Consider the following 25468-nt stretch of genomic DNA (forward strand, 5'->3'; position numbering starts at 1 on the left):
TTCAAATTATTAAAAAAAAATATATATATATATATATATATATATACACACAAATACATACACGAAAAATGCTTCTCCTTTCTATGAGTTGCTAAAATCAAACACCTTGTATTTTTATAGATATAATACATAATCCTACATGATACAAGATATAATCCTACGTAAACCAGTGCACTATGACTCAAATAGCAGATGTGTTACCTGTTCCATTCAAATCCTTTAATTATAATTACTCTTTTTAGTACATAAATCTATTGAACTTATTTATTTTACTACTAAGGTTACAACAGTGTTGATGCTAGTTTGTTTTGTATTTTGTATTTTTCAGAAAACTATGGCTGGAGAATCTGTAGGAAGACCAATGAAATATCCATATACATTTACGGCCAAAATTGCACAGTTTCCTCTTAGATATTATATGAAGCATAATTGGTTATGGCGCTATTACCCAATTGGGGTCCTATTAAGTTTACCGATTTTTTATTATATTAATAAATTAGGTAAGCATGTAATTAAATGTCTAAAAATATGTAATGTAATAAAAGTTGTACTACATTCATTTATACGAATTAATAATCGGGATGATTCAAGGATGATCTGCATAAAAATAAATATTTTATATCTATTTTTTGTATCCATTTTTGTATATGATAAATAAATACTGTTGCATTTTTTTAATAATTTAGAGTAATTTAGAAACATTAGACTAATTAACGAAACATTAATCATGTCATATCAGAGAGGCCTCCATATCCGAGTGGTCAGGAGCAGGAGTGCAGTAGCACACGGTCTTTGAGTAGACTGGGGTTCAAGCCCCTGACTACTAAATACAGTCGATCTGCCAACCTGCACTGGACCAGTGTGGCAGATTATTAGTATTAGTAGAGGATTTATTTAGGCTATCAACTTCCACAACAAGGGATGGAAGTCTGTTCCACCAACCAACCTACCTGCTGGCTAAAGGCAAATTTCCGCACATCTATCCTACATCTGTCTTTCCTCAATTTGAATTTATGCCCTCGGGTGATTATTCTGAGCAAGAGAAAGAATCCCATCGGCATTGAGCATGCTCAAACCATTCAAGGCTTTATACACCTCTATCAGATCACCTCGCCGATGCCTAGTCGCCAGACACTGTAATTTGCAAAACTTAATTCTTTCTTCGTAAGAGCAACCCTTTGTTCCATTCACTAATCTTGTTGCCCTTCTCTGTACTCGTTCCAGAGAACAGAGAAGTGAAATGAGGCTTTCACACCTGTATACAGTACTCAAGGTGTGGCCTTACCATTGCCTTATACAAGGAAATAATCACCTCCTTATCTCTGCTAGAAAAATTCCTGTATATCATTGACAAGACACCATGAGCTACTCTTGCAGCCCATCTGCACTGCTCAGAAAACTTCATATCTGCCTGCACAATTACCCCCACATCCTTTTCATTCTCTACCACTGTCAGTGTAGTACCACAGAGTTGATAGGTTGCTCTGGAGTTACTATTCCCATTTGTAGTACTTTACATTTGTCAATGTTAAACTTCATTTGACACCTCTCAGCCCATCTGCTCAACCTTTCCAGTTACTGTTGCAGCAGCATAGCGTCAGTAGTGTCCTTAACAACCCTGCCAACCTTTGTATCATCTGCAAACTTGGACATTAAGCTTGATATACCATCATCAATATCATTTATAAATACAGAAAACTACAATGGACCCAACACTGAACCCTGAGGGACTCCACTAATAACATTAGATTAACATTATGGTAATTTCCTTCAACATAAAATTGTTGAGGAGGCTTTCATCCTGCAGTGAGTTGATAATTGGCTCTGCAGTTTACCTTTTTTTTTTTTTTTTAATCATATCAAACATTTTGCAGGTCTTTACCTCCTTTGCTGCTATGAATAAAGGGATGAGGGTAACAAAACAGAGTGGTAGCCCTCATGGACTAATGTTATTAGTGGAGTTCCCAAGGGTTCGGTGTTGGGACCATTGTTGTTTTCTATATTTATCATTGATGGAGCCATATCAGGCTTAATGTCCAAGTTTACAGATGATATAAAGGTTGGCAGGGTTGTTAATGACAGTAATGATGGGATGATGCTGCAACAAGATCTGGAAAAGTGGGGTAGTTGGGCTGAATAGGTGGCAACTGAATTTTAACATTGACAAATGCAAAGTACTGCATATGGGAGCAGTAACCCCAGAGTAACATACCAGCTGTGCAGTACTACAATCAGAGTAGTGGAGAATGAAAGAGATCTGGGGGTAATTGTGCAGTCAAGATATGAAGTTTTCAGAGCAGTGCAGACAGGCTGCCAGAGCAGCTCATGGGGTCTTGTCAATGATACACAGGGACTTTGCTAGCAGGAATAAGGAGATGATTATCCCTTTGTATAAGACAATGGTCAGACCACAACTGGAGTACTGCATACAGGTCTGGCGGCTTCATTTCAGGAAGGACATAGAGCTGCTGGAACGAGTACAGAGAAGGGCAACAAGATTGGTGATGGGAACAAAATGGTACTCTTACCAAGAAAGGCTTAAGTTCCGCTAATTGCAGCATCTGGAGACTAGACACCTGTGAGGTGATCTGATTGATGTGTATAAGGCTTTGAATAGTTTTGGCAAGCTCAATCTAGTGGGATTCTTCCTCTTGCTCAGATTATGCAATTGAGAGGATATAATTCAAATTAAGGAAAGTCGGTTGCAGGATAGATTGGTGGAAATTTGCCTTTAGCCAGCAAGTGGTGGATTGCTGGAACAAAATTTCATTTGTCATTGCAGAAATTGATAGCTTAAATAGATTCAAGAAAGAACTGGACAAACTTTTGGAGTGAATGGATAAGTGAAATGGGAAGTTTTTTTTTTTTTTGACTAATGCTGCATAAGCTTGCTTTCTTGCGTCATATTGCCACTACTAATGCAGATGTTCTGTGATAAAAATATATATAACCTAACAATAACATACTAATAGAAACAATCTTATCACTTTTAATTAAAGTGACCAGACGTCCCAGATTATGTGGGGCAGTCTCAGATTTCAGTTGTTTGCCCCGCATTGCAAACTGTCCCAGAAAATGTTCTGGATTGGACATGTACCCTCCATACGTAATGGCAAACATAATGCAGATCGTTTGCTGGGAAGCAGTGGTACAATGGAAAGAGTTTTTTCAATAGTAAATAAGCTGTGGACGTCAACAAAAACACAGCTGACCGTAGAAATGTTGAAAGCAATACTACAAGTTAAGTGCAATTTTGCTAATTCTTGTGAAGAATTTTCCAAATAAATAGCAAAATTCACCCAGCAGAAAAATGTATTTAATTTTATTATTTAATTTCTCTTGTTTTTATTGTTAAAAGAAGTATGTATTTTTATTATTGTTATTTCTCAGAAAAAAGCTAGCCTTTTATCTCTAAACAAAAATGAAAATCAATTAAAAGCATAAGCCCTCTAACAAGTGTTTTTTTTTTTTTCCTTCTAATTACAATTATTTTTCTCAGTTCACATCCTTCACGCAACCTTCTGTTCGTTATGTAGTGTAACATGAGGGGTTCCGTATGCCAAATTTCAGCCTTTCTGTGGGGGAAGGGAAAAAAATATATATATATATTTTTTTTTTAAGAATATGATATTTTATTTTATATGTTTAGTTCAAAGAAGTCAATATATTTAATTTATATTTTGTATGTGAATATTTTTTATATATAAAAATTTTTAAAAAATGTGTGTATTGTTTCTGGGGGAAGGTTAAAAATTCCCTCCCCCAGATATCCCTCATTGGAATGCTAAGGATCTGGTCACTTTACTTTTAATCTAACAAAAAGGTTTGTTATTATTGGTACTCTGTTACACTTTTGCAAGTTGAAAAAAAAAATTTTTTGTATGAAAATTCCAAGCACGAAAGAAAACCTGTAGTCCATAGTGCTGTGCATGGGTTAAACATTGAGAAACAGGAGATACTTGTTGATGCTAGATTTGAAGTTTTGGGATATGTATGTGAAGGAAAGTTGTTCCATAGAACAGAGCAGAAGAATAAATTGAGGAAGAGAAAGGTTACTTCTGTGAGTTTGGAGTTGATCATCAAATGAACTTTGACTGTTGGAGATACATGTACATACTGGTTTGGAAGAGGATGGTAGAATTACAGGTGCTAGTTTAAAAGAACAGTACCCATGGAAGTATCTATAGAAAAGGCATTTAGCAGAAACAGAATGTCTGTGAGACAGAGTGGAGAGATTTTGTAAGAGGTCATTGCTTAACCTGACTGCCCCCTTTTGGAGGGAGGGAGGGAGGGAGGGAGAGAGAGAGAGAGAGAGAGAGAGAGAGAGAGAGAGAGAGAGAGAGAGAGAGAGAGAGAGAGAGAGAGAGAATGAATTTGGGAGTACCATCCCCATATGTGGAAATTTATTTATTTATTTCGTATGATGTGATCAATACCCGAAGGAACCAGTTTTTTCTTGCTTCCTTCGTGTATCGTGGCCGGGATATCCAACCAACCGGTTGGTTTGGCACCATTGTGATATTCAGCCCGAGGCAGGAACCGAACCCGCGACCTTTGGGTTGCCAGGCAGGCACTTTACCTACCCGGCTAGCCCGGTCGGCATATGTGGAAATGATTTCCAGGTAGGGTGGATTTGGGATTTGTGGAGTCAGTAACTGTTTAGAAGAAAAGTAATGCCCTTGGAATTTACTTTTCTAAACTACTTTACTAAACTCAAAAGAAAACCCAGGGTTTTTTTTTTTTTTTATGCAGAGGAAGCAATATTTGTGATGTGTTTTATGCCACATGATTTTCAGTAGAGATTATGATCTTGTCTAAAAAACTGAATGTCATCATAGATGAGCATAGGAGCAGTTGACTCTTTTTTGCAAGTGTCTTGTCAAGGACTGAGTTTTAGAAGGATTGAAAGTTAACTAAGTTTTCTTTGCCCCATTTAAGAATTAATGATAGATATTTGAGTAGTTGAAGCTGTTTGTGCAGCACAAGGTTTCTCAAATTGGAAAGAATACTATCATTAAAACTATGAACTGAACTTTGTGGGGGGGGGAACAGATTTTTTTTTTTTTTTTTTACAATCTTCCCTTTATTGCGACAAAGGTTAACCATACAAATGTCTAGCGACAGTGTTTACATATCCAGATTCATCAGTGGAATCTAACCATAATCATCTGATTGTCAGCCCCCCAGCAGCTCAACGTGCCTTGAAGAGCCTGGATTGCAATAATTTTGATGTCAGAAGTTGTTAAACCCATTTTCAGGAGTAAGGCAGCAGATGTCTTGCTCCACACTCCCCTATAACTTACAGTAATTGTCGATACAACCAGCTGTATGCTGTACTCTTCAGATATTAACTCCTTTAAATGACTATTATCATTGCAATAATTATGTTTAATATGATGGCTATGCTCAAGGTCCTGGCCTGAACCAACAACTTGCGTGTCAAGAAGGAACAGAGAGCTATCCCTTGCACACAGAAGGTCGGGTTTCCATAATCCCTCCCATGTTTGGAACCGAGGCTCTTTCTTGGCCTCCTATCCTTTCTGGTAAAGCCTGTTGGAAACTAAGTTAACAACTGAGTCATGCCTTTTAACTCTCAATCCATGTGTTCGAAAATAATACTGAGCAATGTGGGCAAGTGATTCGACCACCTCGCATCCGGCCCTGCATGCTCTCTCTGTACAAGGTTGTTGTGGTTGTTTGTTATTTGGTTTTTAGGAGCATTGGCAACTAAGTCCATATTGCTCCTGGGATATGCAGTGGTCATTCCCTGACCTTTCCACATCCTCCGTATTTGGTGGTCACGGGCTCGAACCCCAGTCTAATCAAAAAATGTGTGCTATGCACTGCAGCTCCTGTCCACCTGGCTATGGAGGTGCTCTGTACAATGTTCCCCGTGATATCCTAGTGAGGGTAGGGAGAGCATTGATTCTTGTACGAATGAGGTCAATAAAAGCATGTCCTTGTACGAATGAGGTCAATAAAAGCATGTCCTTGTACGAATGAGGTCAATAAAAGCTTGGTCCTGAATAGAAAGAACTGAACTGAACTTTGGGGGGGTTGAAGTTAGAAACCAGAGCCATCTACTATCACCTGCAGCAAGCAGTTAGAAAACTGACTACCCAATTGTAACAGATGCATTCTGTATAATGGGAGCTTGTTTGTTAGACCATTGTGCCAAACATGATCAAAAGCTTTGGAAATGTGCAGAGCAACTGCTTGAGTTTCACCAAAATTTTTTATCAGATTTGTTCCAAGATGAGTAATATAAGCCAATATATCACCACTGGATCAACATGATGGAGTCCATTGCAGTCATCGATCGTATGGAATGGTTAATATTTTTGTCAATTTTGTTAATATCTTTTGCTCTATATAATCAGTTCAAGATATCATTATGGTTATATTTGTGAGAGAAAATCGTAGGGATGTACTATAATTATTTTTTCTTGTTTTTTTATACAATATCCCTTAAATGTTATCAAATTTGTTGATGTGAATAGGCAAGTTGCACTTACAATATGTCTAATTAATATTATTTGTACATAAACTTGAATAGAAGTACAATTTCTTTGTTCCTTATACTATTATGGGATTATAGAAATTTTTCTGTAACCAACTGAGAAAGAAGCAATAAATAGCTTATATTTTATAAGCTATCTTTCCATTCCATTTAATTCATTATATGATATATGTAATGCAATAGGTATTGCATTTTTGAGAAATTTTTGAAATCTCACAAAGGCTAATTAAAAAAAAAAAAAATTTTTTTAATGAATTTTTTTTTTTTTTTTTTTTTTTTTTTTATGTGGTTCTAAATGACTGCTAACTGCTGTGACCAACCGGTGAATTGCTGTACCCTGGTTGCTGCGGACAGTCTGACTTAAGGAATGTAGAGAATAATCCCTCCATATCCATTAAAGTTTTTAGACCCCTTAATTTAATTCTAATGTCAAGCTACAGGACCGAAGAAAATAATCGGTCCATATTTATTAAGCAGTTTAGACCTTCAAAATTTAATTTTATGTCAATCCACATAATGGTTTCCTTGCTGCCAGAGGTATGGTGTTTGGAGACAGAAGTTGTTGTTGTTGTTTGGTTTTTAGGAGCATTAGCAACTAAGGCCATATTGCTCCGGAATATGCGGTGGTCATTCCTTGACCTTTCCGCATCCTCCATATTTGGTGGTGACGGGCTCGAACCCCGGTCTAATCAAGAAGCGTGTGGTACGCACTGCTGCTCCTTCCCACCTGGCTACGGAGACGCCGAGACAGAAGTCTTGAGCACTCAATGTTGAGACCAAGGGGTCTGAACACTATGGTTCTGACAATGGGGAAGATGTCTCACATGTTTTGTAAAATTGAAATCGCCTTCCCAAAGAATTATTAGCGCGTTGGACTAGGAGAGTTGGTTGGAAAAGAAACTTCCTATATCTAAAATAAAGGTAATCCCTGTTGTTCCATAATACAGTGGTTTCCAGTTATTTGGACCACCAGTTAATCGGGGCAGCCATTTATTTGGGGCAAATCTTAAAAAACAGAAACCAATGGAGAAAACAGCCAGGGACAGCATGCAGTTTAATCACGGCAGGAGACCGCAGCACTGGAGATTACCCTCTGATTGTCTCCGGCGGTACCACGTGGTTCAGTCGAAATTCTGGAGGTCACAACCATAAAACAATTAGCAGTCAGCTGTTTATTGGGCTTTTCTGTTAGTGAAATCTATCATAAACGGACAGTAAACTCGATCTTACTGAATTTGCGATAATACCGACAGCTGGAATTCTGTGGATTATTATGGTGAAATGTGTTTACACTTCCATGAAATCTTCAATCATATAAAAAAATTAATTTTAAGATCTTCTCTTCGTTCCTATTTTTAAAGCTTTGTAACTCGTTACTCCATTCTCACTTGCGCGTATCGTGTTACTTGCAATTTGTGTGCCGTGTTCTTTGTTATTGATTGCTTATCTTTTTACTGTTTTAAATTTTAACCCCCACCCACAAATGTCAACTAGTTAGTATGTACATATTACAGTACGTGTTAATTATTCCGATTTTCACGTATCATTTAATTTTTTAATTGGTAAGGTAATAAAGGGTAAATTTGTGCTTAATATATCAATTTTTATAGCCTGTGGATAATATTCCTCCTATTTTCACTAATTAGAATCGCTGTTTAATAGAATTAAAATTCAATTCACAAATGTGATCACAATAGCCAGCACTTACTACACTATGGTGAGTTCGTCGTAACGTGGTTTGATTGTATAGTGAATCAATTGTAAAGGGGGGGGGGGGCGTAAATTGTATTTTTAACTATTTATGTGGAACTTCGGAGGCACCTCCGTAGCCAGGTGGGAAGGAGCAGCAGTGCGTAGCACTGCTGCTCCTTCCCACCTGGCTACGGAGGTGCTACGAATCGAGCCCGTCACCACCAAATACGGAAAGGTCAGGGAATGACCACCACATATCCCGGAGCAATATGGCCTTAGTTAGCATTAGCATTAGCATTAGTAGAGGCATTTGATGCAAGAAAGCAAGCTTATGCAGCATCAGCCAAAAAAAAAAAAAAAAAAAAAAAGTAACATAAATAAATAAAAATAACCACTTCCACTTCACCCCTCTGTTCGTTCGAAATACCTGTCCAGCTGAGCCTTAAACTTATTTAGGCTATCAACTTCCACGAGAAGGGATGGAAGTCTGTTCCACCCACCAACCACCCGCTGGCTAAAGGCAAATTTCCGCACATCTATCCTACATCTGTCTTTCCTCAATTTGAATTTATGCCCTCTCAGGTGATTTTTCTGAGCTAGAGGAAGAATCCCATCAGCATTGAGCATGCTCAAACCATTCAAGGCTTTGTACACCTCTATCAGATCACCCCGCTGGTGCCTAGTTTCCAGACACTGTAATTTGCAAAACTTAAGCCTTTCTTCGTAAGAGAACCCCTTTGTCCCATTCACCAATCTAGTTGCCCTTCTCTGTACTCGTTCCAGCAGCTCTACATCCTTCCTGAAATGAGGCCTCCAGGCCTGTATACAGTACTCTAGGTGTGGCCTGACCATTGCCTTATACAAGGGAATAATCACCTCCTTATCCCTGCTAGAAAAATTCCTATATATCATTGACAATACACCATGAGCTACTCTTGCAGCTCGTCTGCACTGCTCAGAGAACTTCATATCTGCCTGCACCACCACCCCCAGGTCCCTTTCATTCTCTACCACTGTCAGTGTAGTACCACAGAGTTGATACGTTGCTCTGGGGTTGCTGTTTCCCATATGTAGTACTTTACATTTGTCAATGTTAAACTTCATTTGCCACCTCGAAGCCCATCTGCTCAACCTTTCCAAATCCTGTTGCAGCAGCATAGTGTCAGTAGTGTCCTTGACAACCCTGCCAACCTTCGTATCGTCTGCAAACTTGGACATTAAGCCTGATATACCATCATCAATATCATTTATAAATACAGAAAACAATAAAGGCCCCAATACTGAACCCTGAGGGACTCCACTAATAACATTAGTCCACGATGAGCAGTGTCCATTGATTACCACTCTCTGTCTTCTCCCCCTCAACCACCCCTTTATCCATAGCAGCAACTTGCCTCCAATGCCACACTGCTCCAATTTGTGCAGCAGTCTTCCATGTGCAACAGTATCAAAAGCCTTTCTAAGATCCAAGTATATAATATCAAAGTTATTCCCTGCATCCAGTTCTTTTGTGACTGCATCATAGTATCCAATCAAATTGGTCAGGCAAGACTTCCCCTTAACAAAACCATGCTGTGTCCTAGCTATAACTGAAGTCTTGTCTAGATGATCCTGCAGTGCTTCTTTCACCAGTGCCTCCATTAATTTTCCGGGAACAGAAGTTAAACTCACAGGTCTATAATTACTTGTGTCAGCCTTTGATCCCCCTTTGTGAATTGGGGTCACATTTGCACATCTCCAGTCAATGGGTACCTCCCCTGAGTCCAAGGAAGCTCTCATAATTATGGCTAAGGGTTTGCTTACCTCCTTTGCTGCCTCCTTTAATATAACTGGATAGATCCCATCCACCCCAGGTGCCTTTCTTGTGTTTATCTTCAACAATTTCTCCTCCACTTTGCTCTCAGTTATTACAAGATTCTCTAGCTTACTGCTAGAGTTGAATACACCTCTGGCATTCCCCTCGCTGAATAACTCCTCATGTGTGAATGTCGATGCAAAATATTCATTTAGTTTGTTAGCTACCCGAGCAGGGTCATCAACAGTTGACCCATCGATCTCAAGTGGACCAATCTGATTCATCCCCTTCCTTTTAGAGTTTACATAAGTAAAGAACTCTTTGCTGTTTTTCTTCGCATCCCTTGCCAAGGATCTCTCGTAATCTGCCTTCGCCTGCCTAACCTCCTTTGTAACTTGGTTACAGATCAACTTGTATCTATCATAGGCGTCCGTGTCACGTGTTAATTTGTATGTATCCCATGCATTTTTCTTCTCTGCCATATGCCTCATTAGTTCATCTGACAACCATTTAGGCCTAAACCTTGAACAATATTTCTTAGTTGGTATGTAAAGCCTAGTAGCTTCCACGATAAGTTCTTTGAATGCTTCCCATTTTGAATTTGCTGTTGGCAATATCATCAGTTGATCCCACTGTATAGAATTTAAATACTGTCTCAGTCCATTGTAGTCGCCTTTACAAAAGCAATACCCCTTCCCTTTACCCCTAATGGTAGTTACCTCTTTGAGTAACTCCCACTTCAGCACACTGTGATCACTGCCACCAAGTGGTTCATTTATCTGCAGATTCTTAATGCATGAAGAATCACTACTGATAATCAAATCAAGAGTATTACTCCCTCTAGTTGCCTCCCGAACATGCTGATGTAGAAAACAATCATCCAATAAATCCACAAAAGCCTTGCTACTGTGTGAGTGACCAGCCCCCAAATTCCAGTCAATATCTGGGAAATTAAAATCCCCCATTATAAGACTCTCTGATTTACTGGCCCACTCTATTTCTCCGAACAATTTCTTATTATACTCATCAGAGTCATTAGGCCTATAGCACACTCCTACTCTCAATTTTGATCTCCCAATGCTTATGTCACACCAAACTGACTCGACACTGCACTGTCCAGCAATGTCGACTGGCTTCACTTCCTTGGATTTTATGTGTTTTTTAACTAATAGCATAACCCCTCCTCCCTTCCTATCCTGTCTATCCTTTCTGTAGACATTGTACTCCCCAAATTCCAGTTCTGCATTTCTTATATCTGTGTGACACCACGTCTCTGAAATCCCCACAATATCTGCCTTTGATGTTTTGAGCAATACCTCAAATTCATCAAATTTATTTACTAAACTCCTAGCATTGGTGTACACACAAGTATACATGCACCTGTTCTTTTTCTTAGCTACCCTAACACAACCCATGTGTTTACTTGTACCCCAATGATTCCCAGCAGTCTCTGAAATATCCTGCATCTTATTTTCCAGGCTGCGGCTCATTCCAATAGAAGCAGTGCAAGAATCACTTTCACCTCTGCCAGTGGCTACTGTTAATCTATTAGTCCTTGTATCCCCCCAATCTAGCAGTTTTCCGACCCACCTAACATTGCCTCGATAGCATCAGCAAACATTCTTGCACCCTTTCTATTTAAGTGTATCCCATCCCTGTAGAAGCAGTCTCTCCTGTTAACAAGTACAGACCAGGCTGAAAAAAATTCTACCCCTTGAGCCCTGCACAATCTTTCCAGGGCCGAATTGATTGACAGGGCTCTCATCATATACTCCCTCCTATCGTGTCTGGGCAGAATTGCAGACACTTTCAATTTCAACCCTAATTCACGGCTTTTTTTCATCAGTGACCTGTACTTGTCAAGTAATTCCGCCGGTCTCCTACTCTTAATGTCATTAGTGCCAACGTGTACAACTATATCACCTTTTGTGCCCTTAAAAGATGATATCCGCTCTACAACGTCATCAACTTTTGCCCCTGGCAGACATACCCTGGTCCTATTCCACCTATCCTTTTTACAAAGCATGTTTCCCGTTTCCCTGACAATAGAGTCACCAACAACTACTAGTTCCTTTGGGACCAGCGCATTCTGCCTTGGGGGTTGCCGCTGTGTTCCGCGATGACCAAGTGCAAGCTCTGGCATTGGTGTGGGCAGCTGAGAGCTTGATGGGCCCCTCACTTGTAATCCTTCGAGGGCATCCACCCTATCCTTCAAGCTCTCATATAGGCCCATAACAACGCTGAGTTGTCGCCTTATCTCCTTACACTCCTTGCATCGCACACACACAAAGACATCCCCCATGGCAGTATCATGTCCCATACTTGACTGCTCCGCAAACATCAAGCAAATAGTGCATCTTACAAGGCTGTGATTCAGAGGACAACTGCCCCCCCTCAGTTCTCCCCTGGGCCACAGCATTCCCATTAGCTTGAGCCCTTTGCTTTGCTGCTCTGGTTTGAGTCATGATTTAGATTTACTTTCAATAAAATTTCAATTTCTGTACAAAATTAAATCCTAAACTTGTATCCAAACACAGTTATAACGCTATATTTATGTTTCAGTAACGAGTGTTATCTACGGAATATTTACGTTTCAGTAACGAGTGTTATCTACGAAATATTTACGTTTCAGTAACGAGTGTTATCTGCGAAATCCCTTTATATAACTTTCGTATCAAGTTATGTATTAATTATTTGTTTTTACTAATTATTTATGTTACGTAACCTAAGTGGTTATATGTATAATTAATTATGTTAAATAAAATTAATTATATTACGTTTGTAATCTAAGTCGTTATATGTATTTATTTAAACGTACAATTTAACTGCTAACGAAGTTCAACTAACGCTATCTAGTACGGTATATCGTATCACAAAGGCGGGAAAATTACGAACGGTTAGCGGAGTTGAAACACGTGGAAACCTTTACCGATACTTTTATGCAATTACAAGGCCGAGTAAAGAATAAATACACCAAATTAATCAGAAAATCACAAAATAATGTTATACTACTAAATTTAAATCAAAAGTTTTAGAAAAACAATAATTTATAATCAATAAATAAGAAAAATCCACTTAGCGGCTTTGAAAACGACCGTCTCTAGTAGCCTCGTCAGCAGAAATATCAGTTGTTAATGCTCCTTAAAAAAAAATGAAACTTCGAATAATTGGGGCAGCCGTTCAATCGGGCCAAAATGCACTAGTCCCGATGTGTCCCAAATAACCGGAATGGACTGTATATACTGTAAATATTTTGTTAAGCTTGAACTACTAAGCTACTCATTTTTTAATTAACCTAGTTAATTAGCAGTTTAAAAATTTATTGTTATTATCAAATATGAAGTGCAAATGGGAAGAGAAATATTTATCTCCTGTATTTCAGACACACTTTTATTTCATGTCATTTGAGAAAGAACATTTATCTGCTCTGGCAGTAGTAAGTAAAGAGGTTCACTTTTTGACTTGCATGTTATTCACTATTTTATAGAAAAAATACTGATGTCTTAGAGACAAGTTGCTGGTGATGCGTGAAGTGCAATATGGAAAAATTTGATAACAATAAAATTTTTGATTACCAAACTACATGTGATTCATTTGATAAATATTGATTCTACTGAACAGTTGGCAGTTTTCTTCATAACTAGGCTAGGTGAGCCTTCCACAATTAATTCCATCCTGTTGATGTTTACTGAGAAGTATATTTATGGTATAAAACAAAAAATATGACTATTCCCTCCTGCACCTGCCAGGTTTTGACAGACTTGTTTTGACTTTTTTTGATTCTATCTCCATTTCACCACTGTAACACTGTCTTTTTTTTCCCAAAATGTAGTAAAATTGTGGCTATATTCTGTACATTTCTGTTTATTTTTTGTTAATGAATTGGCTAACATTGGCTAGTTAACAAATTGGCTAACATTGGCTAGTTAACAAATTGGCTGTTCAGTTTGCTAGTCTACATTGTATAAAATATGTGAATTTGTGAAACACTGAAATAATTAAAATTAACATGGAGTATTTACCATATTTTTTTTTGTGTGGTGCAAAGCTAATTAACAGTATACTTCAGTAAGCAGCCAAAGAAGTATATTCTAATACCTAAAAAGGTATTAGAATATATACACAAGATTTTCCATGTATTATAAAACCTACAAGAGGTAATAGGTTTACTTTATATACTATATGTAGGTGTGATTTTTCAATTTCAAGTGGCAAAAAGCATAATATAACTAGAGATATTTGCAAACAAATAAGCATAAGGACAATGTGCAGTGCCTAGAAAGAAATTCAAAAATTGATGTTGCATTACAAAATGAAGATAATAGTGTCATCTGTGCCGAATGTTTGTTATTTTTCATAGAACATAATCCTTCTCTGAGCTGAGCTAATGGAGGCCTATAGAAATATGTTTCCAGATAGACAAATAACCAAAAAATATATATAGATGTGGAAGAGCAAAGAGAACAAAAAGGGAAAGAAGAAATAGTGATGCCTTTGAAAAGTGTTCCGTTTTCAATTATTACAGATGGCAATAAGTAAAATGATTCCAAGCTGTATTTGATTATGACCAACTTTCCTAATAAAAAAAAATACAAATGGAAAGCAGCTTGCTCTCAGTGCCATTGTTGGAAAGTGATGCTACAGTATTGGATATCTTTTGGAGAGCCTGAAAGTATTCCTCTAAAAAAAAAATAATGTCCCTCTTATGATAGGCCTAAAAACTGTGGTTGTGGAGTATTAAAAGAAGAGATTGAGCTCTTGGTGGTTTGTTTGTTTGGAAATTTTTTAGGTGCATCAGCATCTATGGCCATAGTGTGCCACTCTTGGTGGTAATAGGCTGTTCTTGTTGTCTGGTTAATTTGTGTGATAAAAAGGTTTCATTTAATAATTGCCACTGAAGTAAAAAAGATATTGAAATGTGTATATACATTGGTTATCTCTGAGTAAATATACAGGGTGATTCACTACCAGTGCGACAAACTTGCAGGAGGTGTAGGGGACACGAAGACGAATCGGAATCACATAGCATTGCAGGGTCCGAAATGCTTTCATCATGCGGTAGAGGATGTTGAACGGGAGGTCGCGTGAACAGCAATCCCGCTGGAAGTCAGCATTTGTGAACCGGTTCCCAAGGCAGTAGGATGGACGAGTATTCAAACGTTGAACTGGCCGACGTGCACCTCGCGTATGGAGCTGCGGACTGTAATGGGCGCGCCACTCTGCATTTGTACCATGAACGTTTCCCGCACAGGCGTGCTTCTCATCATACGATTTTCGCACGTGTGCACAGAAGGTTACATGAGACTGGTTGTTTCACGAGAGGTACCATGAATCGAGAGCGAACGACGAGGATGCCAGTCAATGAGGAAAATGTCCTACGTCTTGCAGAAGGCAATCTGAGTACGAGTACTCGAGCGATAGGCCAACGATTGGGTATTTCCTAATCCACTGTATGGAGGATACTGTCAACAAACCAAATGAGTTCATACCATCTGCAACGCGTCCAGTCATTGAAGCCTGCAGATTATCCACTCCGGACGACTTTTGCTACTTGGTTTCTTCAACAGAAACAGTTTGCAAGTGCTGACTTCCAGCGGGATCGCTGTTCACGCGACCTCCCGTTCAATGTCCTCTACCACATGACGAAGGCATTTCGGACCCTGCAATGCTATGTGATTCCGATTCGTCTTTGTGCCCCCTACACCTCCTGCAGGTTTGTCACACTGGTAGTGAATCACCCTGTATAACTAGACTGATAAAACAGTGGCACCCTCTGACAAGTCTGTTGAAAAAAAAGAGGTTAGAAGTAGTGAGGAAAAGCTATATGAGTGCTTTTCAGAAGTTATCAAATTGAAAAATACAAGTGAGTATCACTGATTCATGTCCACATCCAGTTCATGATCCAAAAGAAGTTTTAAAAAGAAACAAATTAATACATTTACTGCCACCTAAATTTTAGAGAAACGTGTTCAGTGTGCTGTAATTTTCAGTATGCTGAAAAAATATTAACATTCCAATATCTCCAGCATCCTGAGCAATCACTTATATGCATAAAGGTAGCAAATGTGTTAATCAACTCCTCCAGGAAAAGAAGTTGGCATTTTAACAATTCATCATAAAAATGCTGAGTGAGGGGAAATTTGGCCAGGTGAAAAAAAAAAAAAAAAAGAAAAGTTTCTGATTAAACTTTAGGGCGAAGGGAAAGAAAGCCAACACGAGAACGTCAGATAACTTACACAGAAAATTTGTTTCCCGGTACGGCACTCTAGCGCTGCTCACTCGGTAAACAGACAATAGGTGTTATCGGTCTGGAGCAAAGTCGAGAACAATATACTGATTGACAGGTAGGCGTGGCAAACGATGTGCTGATTGGTGTGCGAACACAACACGCGATAACATCAGTTTAGTATCACTCAGAAACACTAATGGTAACTTGTCATAATCACACATGCCCTAATGAACGCTTTCCATAATGGTTAAAAAAGGTCAGGATAACTCCACTTGAATCCCATGGGAGCTTGAACCCCTCCCGAAGTGGAGGGGGTAACCTAACCTTTTTTCTTTAGAATCACAGTCATTTAGAAATACATTAATAAAAAAGTAAATTTTTATGACTGTATTTTTATTTTCTTGTTCAATAATATGCCCTAATGGTGAAAAAAGGTCAGGTTACCTCCACTTAAATCCCATGGGAGCTTGAACCCTTCCCAAAATGGAGGGGATAACCTAATCTTTTTTCTTTAGAATCATGGGTGGACTAGTGCATAAATTGTTGATTGACAAAATATTAATTTTTTATTACTGTACTTTTATTTTTAAAAACACTCGTGCGGATACACAAGTATCATAACGGCAATCAACACCTCAATAGCTATTCACTATATATATATATATACAGTCGATTCCAGTTATTTGGGACACATCGGGACTAATGCATTTTGGCCCGATTAAGCGGCTGCCCCAATTATCCGAAGTTTCACTTAAATAATTGAAAATACAATGGACCCCCGCTTTACAATTGGTTCGCTGTACAATCAAATCGCGTTACAATGGACTCACCATAGTAAAGTACCATTCACTATACGATGTGCAGTAAGTGCCGGTCATTGTGATCACGTTTGTGAATTGAATTTTAATTCTATTAAACAGCGATTCTAATTAGCAAAAATAGGAGGAATATTATCCACAGGCTATAAAAGTAAAGATATATTAAGCACAAATTTACCCTTTATTACCTTACCAATTAAAAAAAAAAATTAATTGATACATGAAATTCAAAAGAATATGTGATAATCAGAATAATTAATACGTACTGTAATATGTATATACTAACTAGTTGACATTTTTGTTCACTGACATTTGTGGGTGGGGGTTAAAATTTAAAACAGTAAAAAGATAAGCAATCAATAACAAAAAACACGGCACACACAAATTGCAAGTAACACGATACGTGCAAGTGAGAACGGAGTAACTAGTTAAGAAGCTTTAAAAATGGGAATGAAGAGAAGATTCTGAAAATTATTTTTTTTTATATGATTGAAGATTCTATAGCAGTGTAAACACATTTTACCATAATAACCCACAGAATTCCAGCTGTCGGTATTATCACAAATTCAATACGATCGAGTTTACTATAAGTTTATGATAGATTTCGCTAACAGAAAAGCCCAATAAACAGGTGATTGCTAATTGTTTTATGGTTGTGACCTCCAGAAATCCGATCAAACTACGTGGTATGGTCGGAGACAATCTTCAGTGCTGCGGTCTTCTACCCTGATTAAACGGCATGTTGTCCCAATTAAGCAAAGTAAACCCTGGCTATTTTCTCGATTTGGTTCTGTTTTTTAAGATTTGCCCCAAATAAACGGCTGCCCCGATTAACCGGTGGCCCAAATAACCGGAATCCACTGTATATATATATATATAAAGAATCATTTAAGGTTAGGTCATGAAATATAAGGAAACCTTTCTGTTATTTCCTAACCTACCATTTAAAGTCAGGTTACTAAATATAAAGAAACCTTTTCCTTTTTTCGTAACCAAACCTAAATCAGCAATATAGAAAAAACACTCATGAACTCCAAAAATCTGCTTTTAATAATGAGAAAAAAACATAATGAAGAACATAAAAATGAACAGAACGAAACTTTTATTAATTTAGTTTTCATCAAAAAATCAACCGAAGTTTTATTTTCCTTACAAATTTCTTCCATCTTTGAAAGATTCATTGCTACTATTGCCTGTTTACTGTTCATCACAAAACTATTATGCACCATTCTTTACTCATAAATATTCATTATAATGCCAACCAATGACTACACAGTAGCTTGTTGTCTGTTGCGCCCACCACCAATCATTTCATTGTTTGCCATGCCTACCTCAATCAATATATCCTTCTCGATTTCAGCTCCAGACTAATAACACCTACCGTCTGTTTACTGAGCGAGCAGCACTAGAGTCCAGTGCCAGGAAACTAATTTTCCACGTAAGTTATCCGACGTTTCTCGTCGTTCTTGTGTTGGCTTTCTTTACCTTGGCCAACTTTGGAAATGTGCTCTTAAGCCAGGTTGACATTGTTATAAACAAAATTTTGACTCTCACTGATCTATGTAAAGAACAAAATCTTCAAGGTCATCTTCCTTATAGCTGTTATAATCAGTTTATGTTTAACAGACAATCCAAACAGAAATTTCTGGTTAGAAAAATCCTTGGTAAGTTAATGTTTCAAAGCATACTTTACTGCTAAACATTTCTATGGCTATAGCTTAATATAAAATGCATATGTGTCAGTGAAATTTAATTTGAAGTCTTGATTTTAAAACATCTGCTTTCCTCTTGCTTGGCGCCTCCGTAGCCAGGTGGGAAGGAGCAGCAGCAGTGCATAGCACACGCTTCTTGATTAGACCGGGTTTCGAGCCCGTCACCACCAAATACAGAGGATGCGGAAAGGTCAGGGAATGACCACCGCATATCCAGGAGCAATATGGCCTTAGTTGCTAATGCTCCTAAAAAAAACCAAACCAAATCCTCTTGCTTACAGTTACCAAATTTCGAGCTTTTCAGAAGCAAAAACATGGCAGCTATGCAGTATATACTTCATAGTATATACTGCATAGCTTGATCCCCAACGTACAAACACAAGTTACATTCAGCCCATACCAAACCCAAGTCATCCTTAAGTCAAAACAATTCTTCCAATAAGAAATAGTGTAATTAACAGTTGTCAAGTACCTAATCATATTGGCTAAAACTGTTTAGCCTATAAGGTTCTGTTATATTTCAGCATAAAGATAACATTGTACTCTTTAGCATTAAATTAAATGGAAGTAATAAACAGAACAGTTACAAGGGACATTTTATGGTGTGGCGAAAGCTTGTTTGTCAGAGGGTCATAAGATTTTTTTGCTGTTCAAGATTAGCATTAGCATTAGTAGAGGCATTTGACGCAAGAAAGCAAGCTTATGCAGCATCAGCCAAAAAAAAAAAAAAAACCACTTCCACTTCACCCCTCTGTTCGTTCAAAAGATGATTGAAGATTAGCACTCATTGATTAACAAGGAAGAACTCAAAAGAATCTCATATCCCCAGTCCCTAGCATTAGGTTGCCATAATGCACCAAATAACTTTTACAGCTTCCATGATAGATTGTTGTGCTTGTGAACAACATTAATGCTGAATGTTTCATCCAGTAATATATTAAGTTGGGGGGGGGTGTCTCTTGTCCCATGTGTTTTTGCAAATGATAGGTTAACTTTTGGGGAGGGAATGCTTTCTTTGATAGTAGTGCAATACTAGAGAAATATATTGTGAAAGTAGCATTTGTTCTTTGGAGAGAGAGAAATTATGGCATTGCATTAACTAGTTTAAATCTGGTAGCTACAAAAATATATAAAAGGACAAGGCAGTTCTCCAACTTCGTATAGTTAATTTAAAAAATGAAGTAATCCCATATATTACATTTTATGTATTTTTCTTATTTTATTGCATAAAATAAAAGTTAGATGAAAAAGTAATGTTCAGAAAAAGCATATACCAAAAATTTTTGGTACGTGCTTTTTCTGACATATGTTCATTAACTAGATGTTCTTAGCCAGAGGACTGGATAGTACAGCTTATACAATTAACAAAAAAATTTTAGAATTCTAACAAAATTTATTTACTCTTCATCCAGCTTGAAAAGCTTATAATGGCTGTGTTCTGATTTCTCCATCATTGTTCTCTGTTGCTCTCTTAAATTTATCCTTACAGAAAAATCTATGCCTACATGACTTTTATAGGCATAATCAGAAACAAGTCCTCTGATGTTATTTAGCGTATAATTTGGTAAACGTGCATTGTAAATGAAATTGTAGTGTTCTGTAGTATCTCATGCTATTTTTATGTTCATTATTCTGTTAACTAAAATTAACAGAATCTGTTATTCTATTAATTAATAGGTAATTAAAACTTGTAAATGTGTTGTTATTCACAGATTCATAAACATATTGTATATTATTGTAGCTAACTCTCCAGAAAATGTAAGAATGTGGGAGGAAAAAAGAAGGAAAGAAAAGGAGGGTAATTATTTTTTATGTTTCATAGTATTATATCTTGATTTTAACTGTCAAAGTAAAATTTATTTAATAAAAATGACTGTACAGCATATGGTAACAAATGATATAAGCATTCTTTGCATAATGTCCTTAATTTATTCCTAGCACTCTATGTACATTATACAGATAAGCATGTAAAGTTTAATTACTCATCAGCACTGAAGTCTGCTTTTATTAAGGAAGATAATATAAAATTTGTTGTATATTACTGTGGGCTGTTAGGAATTTTTGCGGAACTTTTAAAATATCAGTCAAATGCCAGTTGTAGTGTTGCTTTCTTCTTTTGCCTGCAGAGCTGCCTCATGTGAATTGCATTATTAATGAACTGTAACTGTTGAGCTCCACTGTCTACACTGTTATTTAGTTTTTTCTTCGGGCCCTTATCAAGTGAGTTGGAGCAAAAGACGTTGGTAGATTATTCTTCTTGTGATACTTTGTTCCGTTTATCACAGGTTTTTATTAGACATTTCCCCCTCATGAAAGGCACTCATTTCTTCATTGTTCTCATCTCATTCAGGCCGAATTGTTTGACTAAATCTACAGTGTCCTTTTGAATTGCGTGCACAGATCCCTCAAATCTGGAAATCTTTAAACATCTGGCCAGATTTTTTTTAAAGACTACAAATCTATAAACAGAAATCTCCAAACAAAGCCATCTACAAACTTTGCAGATGTCTTTAAAAATTATAAGGATTTTTGTAAATGATAGTTATTTAAGAGCCTTTTCTATAATGCTATAGGCAGTTATGATTTTCTGTTACACTCCCTCCATTTGACCATATTTATACTGAAACACTGTGTTTGCAATTAAATACATGGCTTATGTTATATAGTAAAAAAATCTTAAATGGTTAATAGATCTTAGTAACCATTTAAGATTTAGTATATCATTACTGTTAGGTTTATTTTTCTCTCCACAGTTTTCTAAAATATATCTGTAATTGTCATTTTTCTACACTGATTTTTTAAATGTCCAATCAGTACTATTCTTCATCAATTTCTGCAACTCCTTTCTAAGATATTAAAGGAGGTGATTGTCCCTCTGTATAAGGCAATGGTTAGGCCACGCCTTGAGTACTTCGTACAGGTCTGGAGGCCTCATTTTAGGAAGGATGTAGATTTGCTTGAGCGTGTACAGAGAAGGGCAACAAGATTGATGAGGGGAATGAAAGGATCCTCTTACCAAGAGAGGCTTAAGTTCTGCAAATTGCAGTGGCTGGAGACTAGGCACCTGCGCGGTGATCTGATTGAGGTGTATAAGGCCTTGAATGGGTTGAGCACACCGAATTCTGATGGGATCCTTCCACTTGTTCAGATTACGAACCTAAGGGGGCATAAATTCAAATTAAGAAAGGACAGATGTAGAATAGATGTGCAGAAATTTGCCTTTAGCCAGCGGGTGGTTAATTGCTGGAACAAACTTCCATCTGTCGTTGTGGAAGTTGATAGGTTGAATAAATTTAAGGAGGAACTGGACAGGCATTTGGAAGGAATGGTGATATTTTTTTTTTTTTTTTTTTTTGGCTGATGCTGCATAAGCTCATGCACTTGCTTTCTTGTATCACATGCCACTACTACTATTACCCTTCTAGTTTTTTTTTAATTTTGAGTCAGTTGTATCTCCTTAGGTTTTAAAAGTTTTTTTAATTTTTTTATTTATTTTTTACTGCATCTATTAAAACTGTATGCCATTAGTTTGAAATACAGATGACAGATGGCAGCATATATTGGAATGTTAAAAAACAACTTTTATATATTAATGGACACTTGATTCGAAATTACCTTCAAAATGTACACAGCTGATCCTGCTATAACAGATGACATACATTCCAAAAAACAAGAAATGCACACTATAAAGTAGCATGCACATTTTCTTTTAGTAGTCAGAGATAGGTTCCATAAAAATTCTAAACTGGCATTACTTATCCTATTTTCAAACTTATTTTTATCAATACAGGACATTATGCTGTGATTGGTAAATAATATATTAAAAGTCAAAGGTTATTAAATAAACAAAATTTATTGAAATAAAACTTGCACAAGAATATTGTTTCATTTTGATGACAAATTCTTTAATTGGGTGGGGGGGACATTGTATTGGGCTAGTTTTTTTAAAAGAATGAATGCAATGGTTAGTTGCATTCATTCTTTAGCTTGCTTCTTTTTTTTTTTTTTTTTTCTTTTTTTTTTTAACTTCAAAAATAAATCTCTAACCATTCATCAAATCATTTTTACATGCAAAATATGTATCAAATCAAAACACTGTTCACAAACGACCATAAACTGAAACGTTGCTAGCAAGAAAGTGTGTAACGTGTTGGCACATGGGTTTTGTGTGTGTAACTTTGAATTTTTGTATGTATAATGGCAGACAAGGTATCAAACAAATATATGCATTAACTTTAAACAAATGCTGTAAGATGGCACATTATTAGGGTGATGTAAATACAAATTTTAGTATTCTTTTAGTTGGGGTTTGACTTTTGATCTGCATTGCTAATTCTGTTAGAACTGATTGAAGAAGCATAGCCATAAAAAAAAAATAAAACTTTTACTGGTGAGCCAAGACTTTATTGTTGCCACCATTTTAAGAGGCTTTTTCTTACATATCTCTTACCAAAACATGGATAAGTATAATAATAGAAACACAGAAAGTGCTGCATTGTAATGGTATTCAACTACATATAGAGTAATCAAAATTGGAAATCGTTGATGAGGTGGATGTGGCCCTGAAACAAACATAAGACCTACCTACACTGTTTATTAATACACGTTAATGAGAAGAACAAATACCTATTACATTACTAAGTTCATCTCCCAAGAGGACGATATAATCCATTCAGTAAGCTTTAATGATAAAAATGAAACCCAAGTGTTTCCAGTTTCACATGAACATTCAGAATGTCAAACAAACAACCTCATTCCTATGCTATAAATAATTCTACCTCTATTAAGTAGGTTATATTTACTTAATAGAGGTAGAATTTTAATATGTGCACAGACCATTAAAACATACTGTTTTAATGGTCTTTCTGCACAAATGTAATGTACTAAAATCAAGAAATGTTACTTATATAAGGACTGGACCACAAAAAATTTCAGTACAGTGTAGATACTCTATACAGTGGTTTGTTGGCTTATTGTTATGTTGAAAAAATTTTTGGATAACCTGCTTGAATCTCAGTAACATTTACAAGTACTATGTAAAGTTTCGGAAAACCACATCTGACACCTTATAAGTTCAATATCAATAATGATGAAGCATCGGTATGTCAATCAGTGGAAAGCAAGCTTTCAGAGAACAAGGACTTCATATATCATAATTCCACTCCTATTATTCTTATTGAATCTAACAGCAGCCAGATCTAAATAGCTTACCAAATTTGCTTATTGTATGAGAAATCTTAACAATTATCCTAATCATTGCTGGTGATGATTAAGGGCTCTGTAGTAGCCAATTAACATTCACTTTACAAATATTTTAAATTATAATTTTTTTACTACGCATAGTCCATTTTTGATATTTATTCTAAATAAGAAAAATTTTATAATTACTGCCGCATGTGTCAGTGTTTCAAGTGACTAATTTCAGAATGTGAAGCTCTGAGTAAGATGGTATGCTTATTATCACACATTTGTCTTTTTGCTGATGATAATTGAAAAAAAAGAGGAGTGTGCTAACAACATTACACTGAAAAATTTGTGAAATTTATAGTCTTTGTTATAACAGTATTAATACAAAACATACAAGTTAGTGCAATGCATCATTTCAGTATGTAGCAAGTTAGCTGAAGTTAATTACATGGCATTGTTTCGTTAAATCTCATATTGTGAATGCCTTTACAACGAGTTGCTTATTCAGTTATACTTTGAATATGTAATGCTTCCCCAGTAGAGAAGACTATTGTTATTTATTCTCAGTGGATACCACTACCCAGACAGCTGTTTCAGGGTAATATACAGTGGCATAGCCAGGGTAAGGTCAGCAGGTACATTGTACCCCCTGATGCCGAAATCTTGTATTGTGGTGCTTTTTTTTAGCATTAGGCAATTTACACCTTTTTTTGTGAATGTACCTGCTGACAAAAAATCCTGGCTGTGCCACTGGTAATATGTAGGGATGTAATGCTCTTTGACCTGGAGGCTCCTAAAAGTCGGAGAAGAGCTTAAGAGCTAGCAGAAAGAAGGATAGGAGGAGACGAAAGTTTACCCTGAAAGAAAGGAAACACATCCATTTTAGTCACACTCACTCATTTAAATTTCAAATAAGTAATATTTAACCTTATATTTAAGACTATTGTTATTTATTCTTAGTCTCAGTGGATACCACCAAAACAGCCATTTCACAGCTGTTTAGACCTTCATCAGTGAGTGGGCAGGTATCCAGTGATATAACAACTGACAACCCAGTTGTGAAAATAACTCCACAATATGAAAGATGCCAAATGGTTTGGTAGTTTAATACTTAATCAAAATTTTAGTGCTAAAAGCCTTAGTCCCATGAAGATGTTCATAATATGAGATTTAATGAAATAATACCATGTAATTAACTTCAGTTAACTTACTATGTACAGAAATAATGCATTGCACTAATTTGTATGTCTGGAATATTTTTTTTTTAGACTGAGGCTTTTAGCCCTAAAATTTTGATTCAATATTAATACAGTAAAATTGTGTTACAGTGACGTTTTTTAATGAAAATTCCACCAAACAAAAATATTTCTAGCTGTTGGCAGCTGACTTCCTTTATTCATAATGATTTGTAATTACAGTCGGTCCTCGTATAACACCTGTTTGCATTACACGAATTCGATCATACACGATTTATAAATAGGGGAATGTTATCTTATATAATACGAACCGAATTCG

The 25468-nt window shown here is 36.7% G+C and overlaps 1 protein-coding gene across 1 annotated transcript in view; it reads left to right on the top strand.

Moving 5' to 3' along the window:
* Window positions 1-321: 321 nt before the first annotated feature.
* The window catches only part of roh (reduction of Rh1), a 29695-nt gene continuing 4548 nt past the window's right edge, over window positions 322-25468 (top strand). Inside the window, exons 1-2 of the mRNA XM_090375645.1 lie at window positions 322-500; window positions 20508-20564. Coding sequence (XP_090231771.1) covers window positions 335-500; window positions 20508-20564 — 223 coding nt within the window. The 5' untranslated portion in view covers window positions 322-334. The remainder of the gene's footprint in view (window positions 501-20507; window positions 20565-25468) is intronic.

This window comes from Mastigoproctus giganteus, chromosome 6, assembly GCF_048544385.1.
Source record: "Mastigoproctus giganteus isolate SK-2022 chromosome 6, ASM4854438v1, whole genome shotgun sequence".
Lineage (NCBI taxonomy): Eukaryota > Metazoa > Arthropoda > Arachnida > Uropygi > Thelyphonidae > Mastigoproctus > Mastigoproctus giganteus.